Here is a 6,549-nt window from a genome sequence, read left to right as displayed (position 1 = left end):
GGAACAAGGAGGCTGGCTGGATAGACACGAAGGGAAATTTTGCTTCAGGAACTATGGATGCAGGGATGGAGAATGAAATGTATGGGACAGGGGCTAGAGAACCTGGTGCTTCATGGGCCTTCTGGCCTTCATCACAACAGAAGATCTTTCCCTCTCTCTCTCTCTCTGCCTGCCTCAGCTATTTTGGTTTTACACTGGAGGTGGCAGGGAGGGGGCAGGGGGATTCAGCCTGGTAACACTTATTCAGGCAGAAGGTAATCACTTTCCAGGGAGGCTGCTTGGGTACCATAAATGGGGACATATCTGAGAGCATGTGTGAGTGTGCATCAGGGAGGAGCACAGAAATGCTTTCCTAGCAGGAATAAGGAAGCCACCCTCCTCCCAAGACTGCTCAGGCAAGAGATCCCTGGAGCCAGCCCCTCCCAGCCACTCGCCCAGCCTTCTCTCCTCATGCAGCAGCCCCTTATGGCCCCAAGCAGAAAATGGGGCTGTCTTTCCCATCAGAATGAGCAACTGTTTCTCCTGTGCCTGTTGACAGGAGTGCTTTTAGAACAAGCCTCAGGCCCAGCTCTCTCTGCACAGAGAGATCTCTGATGCATCTCACTTACTCCTGGGCTCCTGGTTTTATTAATTTGGCTCCCAGACGAAACTCTTTACTTATTAATGTAGCAACAGGGCTGCTTAATTCCCTTGTTTGTACAATGTAGATGCTCTCCTTGGCATTCCTCAAAGCCGCTTTCCCCTTCTGCAGCTTGTGGAAAAGGCAGCCAGACTAAGTCAGGGTGCAGGGGACCTCAACTCATGCGAGGAAGCATGATAGTCTTTGGCTAGAAGCTGGTCTGCAAACATGCTGAAGTATTTGGGGGGGCTGGGGAAGGAGCACTGTCTCTGCATGGAGATGCTGATCATGTGAATGCTCCTCTAGGGAGGGAGATGTTGTCTACATTTACCACCAGGTTTAAAAAAATGATATTGCTTTTTAATTATTATCGATGCCTGGTGTGTGTCTCTCTCCCTCTTCACTACCTAGGGAGACAGTGGCATTTGAAAGGGGAGAGATAATTGTTTCTATTGGCATGTTTTCTGTTTCGATAAAGAAAAAGCAAAAATAGCCGCTTTCTGAGCACTTGACCCAGTTTAAATCTCAGCTGCGCGGAGCGAGGCTTCCTTTGGAAAGCAAACAAAGCAGAGCATGTTCCTGCTGCTTGGACATGCAGGCCACTCTCGGGGGGGCTGGGCAAGTGTGGGGGCATTCTAGGTGTGGGAGGGGGCTGCAAAGCATTCTGGGTGATCTAGACAGGCTGTGCGGGGGTGTATGGCCCCAGAAGTGGTGTGTGCAGGTGCAGGCTGTAAGGCATTCTGGGAAATCTGGGCAGGTAGGGACTTGCAGGATATTTGAGGAAACCCAGGCAGCTGATGGCTGCAAGGCATTCTGAGAAATTTGGGCAGGTGGGAGCCGCAAGCCATTTTAGCAAACATGAACAGGTGGGGGCCGCAGGGTGCTGTGGGCAGGTGGGTCCACAGTGCCTTCACTAATGCCAGTCCAGGGCACAGCAGCCATGTGGAGCAGGCTGCGCGGCCCTCCCCTTCCCCCGCACCTCTCCCCACAAGCCATTCATTAAACAGTGAGAGCTGAGCAGGAGAGGGGCCAGATCATTACCATTCGTCACAAATATATATATATTTATTTTGAAAACTTCTCTTTATGCTGCACAAACATTTCCACCAAAACATTCAATTATCACATCTTCTAAAGAGCAAAATAAAAGCTGCAGCCGCTGCTGAGCTTTGCTCAACAAATGCCGATCCCCGGCTGTGGCGTCACTGCTAAGCAAAGGATCCCTTGGGAAATAGCTCCCCCTCTCACACCCAGAGGCACCTACTCTGCACCTCAGAGGACTCCCCTTTTCCCTCTCCCATCACCTATACTGCCTGCTGCCGGGACCCCAAATTGCCCTCCTCTGACCCTCAAACTCCTCTCACTCTGCCTCAAACATTTCCCCCCTTATTCAAATCATGTCCTGTTTTATTTACAGGGCAGAGGGGACATCTACTCTCCCCCAGTTGGGTCCTGTTCGCCAGCACCCCAACAGCTTGATTACATTTAATTTTTGGCAGCTGGTTTTCATACCAAGAAGCTCCACTTTTCTCCTCCTGAGGTAAGGGAGGGCTGCTATTAAGGATGTTCCGTTTGTCACTCTGCTATTTAATTAACAATCCTAATGAATTAATAAGCAAAGGTTCTTGCTGAGATTCCAAATTAATGAAACTGCTGCTTTCTGAGGAAGCGGTGTGAATGGAAGAGATGCTTCTTCGTGGCTTTATGAGTCATAAATGGCCACATCAACATGGGTCTAAATGAAACATCTTATTCCCCAACATGATATTTTGTTAAAGTTGACTAAAAACTGAGAAGAGATTGCCTGTTAAAACTACCCTGAGAATACTCAGAGGTGTAAAAAGCCCTCTAGAATTTAAGGAAATTCACAGTATAGCTCCCAACAATGACCTTAATTCTGCCCCGGGAGTCCTGCCCATCCTCTGCCTAAGGTCATATGTTGTTGAAGTTTGCTCCATTGTCAGGAGTGAGGTTGTTAGCTGCAAGAGCATGTAAATGGCAACTCCTGTACTGGTCAAAGTTATCATTTAGGGACACTCCCTTACTTAGAACACTACAGAAGTTGGGAATTGGGAGATGGTCCCTCAGTTAGAGGAGTTAGTTAGGGAGAGACCAATGGTCTGAAGAGGTTGCCTATTGCTCCATAATAATGTTCATCTTTCAGTTCTTCTCATCCATGTATGCCTGTATTTATCAAAGCCCGTGATCACTACAACTCCCAGTTCTCCATCCAGGCTTTTCACGGTGCTGGGGTAAAGGGGATCAGATATAACTAGAGTGGGGGTTAGAGACAGACAAGCAAGGGGCCAGCTGATGGTGTATACTGCTGGACAGCTGATTTCCTGGAATAAATCATGTGTTGTGAGAGGGCTGCAATGCTAGCCATACAGTTGTGCTGGCTGGCCTCTCTCCCTTGTGGGCACAAATGAAGCTCAAACTCCAGTAGGTGAGGTACCCTGGGGGGAGGGGGAGGGGGGTCCTGTGCCTAGCACACCAGAGGTGGGGGCATACTCTAACCTCTCCTCCTCTCCCTGCCAGGAAGGCTACCACAGCAACAGTAGGTAGTAGCATGTGTTGCAGGGCAGGTGACCCAGACTGGTCTCTCCAGCTGGAGCTGAGATAGATCAGGATTGGAGGAAAGGGCATGACCTGTGGCTGCAAGGAACTGAGGACTATTTGCTCTGTATTAGGGACAGGTGTGATATTCAGGAGTCTGGTATATTCAGGAGTCTCCTGCTGGTGTCTCCCCTTCTGAGCTCTCAGCCTGCTTGTACATTCAAACCCAACATACAATCATTCTGTGGGTCATGGGGCTCTGGGACCCCACAGTGGAACATGGGGAGCACTGACTGTCCTGACTGACCTTACCTCCCCAAAAATGGGGGGAGCAGGGGGCACCCCTCCAGAAGATGCTCAAGCATGTCTCTGTGCCAGCTAAGGCAGGGTAATCTAATTGTCACGCTTCAAAGCAGATGCTTGTTGCCACATGGGTCAGGGGAGAATTCCCGCCTTGGGCTCAGTCAGGTGCATTCTGGGAAGGTTTGCCTTTTCTCTGAAGCATGCAGTTGCAGCTGGCTACAGCAGCTTGCTGGCCCAATGGCTTGAGCCTGCATGGGCAGAAGGAGATGAGAGACGGGCAGCAAGAGGGAAGAATGGAGGAAAAAATGTAATGGGAGGAGGGTGATGGGTCAGTGGTCGGCTCTCTGCCATACAGAAGTCGAGCTGGCTGGTTGACAGGCAGTGACAGTACCTGGAGTTTTCAGGGACTGAGCAGTGAGAGCCCTCGGGCAGTGAGAACAAATGGACTGGGACCTCTCCCCTGCTCCAGTCTCTGAGTACCAGTCTGTGCAGCCCCAGTCCTGGGGCAATGTTTGGCTACCCAGTGCTCTGTGGGGACTGAGGGGTCTGCACTGAGCTCTCTGGGGAGAAGAGGGCTTTCCCTGGAAAGAGGTCTACAGTGCTCTGCATGGGAGTGGCCCAGCACTACCCTGCTCCCCACAGCACACTGGGTGCGCTGCCTGGGCCTGCCCTGCACTGCATTTTGGGGATAGGCATCTGTTCAGACAACTGCACTGGGGCTGCACTACACCGTGTTCTCAGGGGAGAAGGGGTCATCAGCTGCAAAAACTGAGCACAGGGTGGGACAAGATCTACCATCACTGTCCTTTGGCTATCAGGGAGGGGAGGATCCACTACCCCAGATGAATAGGATGAGGTCAGGGGTCCAACTGTTACTGGGTGTGACAGGGCACTGAGGTGCAGCTGTTCCCTTAAGGGGGCAAGCAGCCTGAAAGGCAGCTTGCAGGTAGTGAAGGGGGTTGATTAAGGACTCACCAGGCCAGCAGCAGGTCAGGCTTGAGCTATATAAGCACCAGGTCTGAGCTGGTCTGGTAGTCTAGCCCTGAGAGCCAAGAAGTGAGGACCTCCTAGGAGCAGAGCAGCGGGGCTTCTGAAGTGACTGAGAGGAAGTGACTTTGCAGGCCTGGGAACAAGGGCCACATATCTGGGGCAGAGAGGGGCTCCTTTTTCTAAGCAGGTGGCATGGTTTTCTGTTAAGCCCAGAGAGGATTTGGGTGCCTACTAGAAGATGCAGGTGCTTTTTATTAAGTTGCATTGGGGTTTAGCCTTGAGTCCTGCTGAGGACAGGTTCAAGGCCCATTTAGAGAACCAGTAACTCAGGAGCCCAGGGATTGAGAGTGCGGCCAAGCAGGGAGTGCAGGAGCCCAGAGATGGAGTGAAGGACCAGAAGGTCAAGGAGCCTAGGGAGAGGCTGAGACCTGGACCAGAGGGTCCATGAGCCCAGTGAGGGCCCGAGACCCAGAATAGAGGGTCCCCGAGCCCAGAGAGAGGGGTTGCACATGGGACCAAGGCCCCAAGACCCCAGAGAGAGGGGCTGTGCAGGGACCAAGGATCCAGGAGCCCAGAGGGGACTGAATGTGGGACCAGTGGGTTAGAGAGCTCAGAGAGGCTAAGTGCCATGCAGGGGGTCTGAGGGCCCAAGGGGGCCAAGTGTGTGAAATGATAATATCCGCAAGGCCTGGGGTGTGGTATAGGGGAGGACAGAGCCATGCAATGAGCCCTTAAGGCTACATGTCCCCTGCAGAGGCATGACAAGAAGAGAGGGGCTATTTGGCTTGAGGGATGAGTTGAGAATAAGGGAGTCCAGGAGGGGCCCAATGGTGATTTGTTTGGATGCAGGCTCACTCTAAAGCCCATGGGCAGCCTCCCTTACACTATCTCTAATAAGAACAAGGCATGGTGGATGAGTGAACAAGGGAGGGCGACATTAGAGCCTGAGCCAGGCAGGGGTACACAGCCACCAGGGGATGTCACAGCTGCCCCTGTGGGCTGAACCTGCCACATTGGGGAAGGAGCCCAGGGACAGCTGGAGTCCCTACTCTACAGGAGTAAAACTCCCTGCTGGGCCCAGCTATGTCACCCTCTTACCCACATCCCTCTGCCAGAAGCCTGGTTTTCTGCTTCCCCTGGATGAGCTATTTGGCTCCCCAGCATTCTGTCTGCGGCAGGGCCTGCGCTGGTTTCTGAGTCACATGTCTCATGGTGTGAGGCTGCCACATCACTTACCAGTGGTGCTGTCAGGCCCCTTCCCAGTGCCACAGTAAGCATGGGTTGCACAGTGGTCATGAGAGTCTTCTTTTCCCAATCTCACTAGGACCCTCCCCACTCCTGGCTGTGTGACCTCCAATACTTACCAGTTTGCGCTGGCACCACTGACAGATCCCACACAGGACGATGGTGACACTAAGGCTGATGGTGATGATGGCTGAGACCAGGAGAACATCACGGGAGGGCGCTCCTGTTGAGGAGAGAAGCCAAAGGTTAGACCTCTTGGTGGAGGCCAAGATAAAAGGACAGGGGAGAGGAAGGGAGATGGGGGTGGTTACTGCGTGGATTGGGAGCCTCCACTACTGCCTCTTCCGCTAACACCAGAGCATGGGAGCTGCTGGTATTCCAGGACACACATCTGCATCCCACAGTATCCCAACTAACATTATACAGTCCCTTTAACATTACCCAGCAGTGGTCTCAAAGCAGGAGGTGCTACAGCAAAGCCACACCCCACTATGTATTCATGTGTGCTGTGCTGCCCAGCATACCTCCCAGTGACAGCCACATATCCCTTTGGTGCACCTGACATGCCAGAAGGATATGAGACATCTGGCAAAGCTTATGTGCTTCACAGAAGTGCTAGAGGGCTCTCAGAGCCTTGTTGTAGTGAGTGCTTTAAAAACACTTGCTGAAAACAGCCCCCACCCCAGAGAGGACCCTCTTCTCAGTTATACGCATCTAATCCCACCAAGTTGCTTGGTATGTATGAAGTTACATTTGGCTGTGGGTACAGCGTGTCCTGCCCATGATGCGTGTGTGGACGATACGCTCCCATGGATTTCATATCAGGATACAGCACA

At 52.3% G+C, this 6,549-nt stretch overlaps 1 protein-coding gene across 1 annotated transcript in view; it reads right to left on the bottom strand.

Moving 5' to 3' along the window:
- Positions 1–6,256, bottom strand: part of SYT7 (synaptotagmin 7) — a 79,637-nt gene extending 73,381 nt beyond the window's left edge. Inside the window, exons 1-2 of the mRNA XM_025206939.1 lie at positions 6,238–6,256; positions 5,833–5,936 (exon numbers count right to left, since the gene is read on the bottom strand). Of these exons, the coding sequence (XP_025062724.1) occupies positions 5,833–5,936; positions 6,238–6,256 (123 nt within the window). The remainder of the gene's footprint in view (positions 1–5,832; positions 5,937–6,237) is intronic.
- Between the last annotated feature and the right edge of the window lie 293 nt (positions 6,257–6,549).

Source organism: Alligator sinensis, unplaced genomic scaffold, assembly GCF_000455745.1.
Source record: "Alligator sinensis unplaced genomic scaffold, ASM45574v1 scaffold437_1, whole genome shotgun sequence".
Lineage (NCBI taxonomy): Eukaryota > Metazoa > Chordata > Crocodylia > Alligatoridae > Alligator > Alligator sinensis.
The sequence above is the reverse complement of the archived record's forward strand: the minus strand, read 5'-3'. Positions and strand labels throughout refer to the sequence as shown.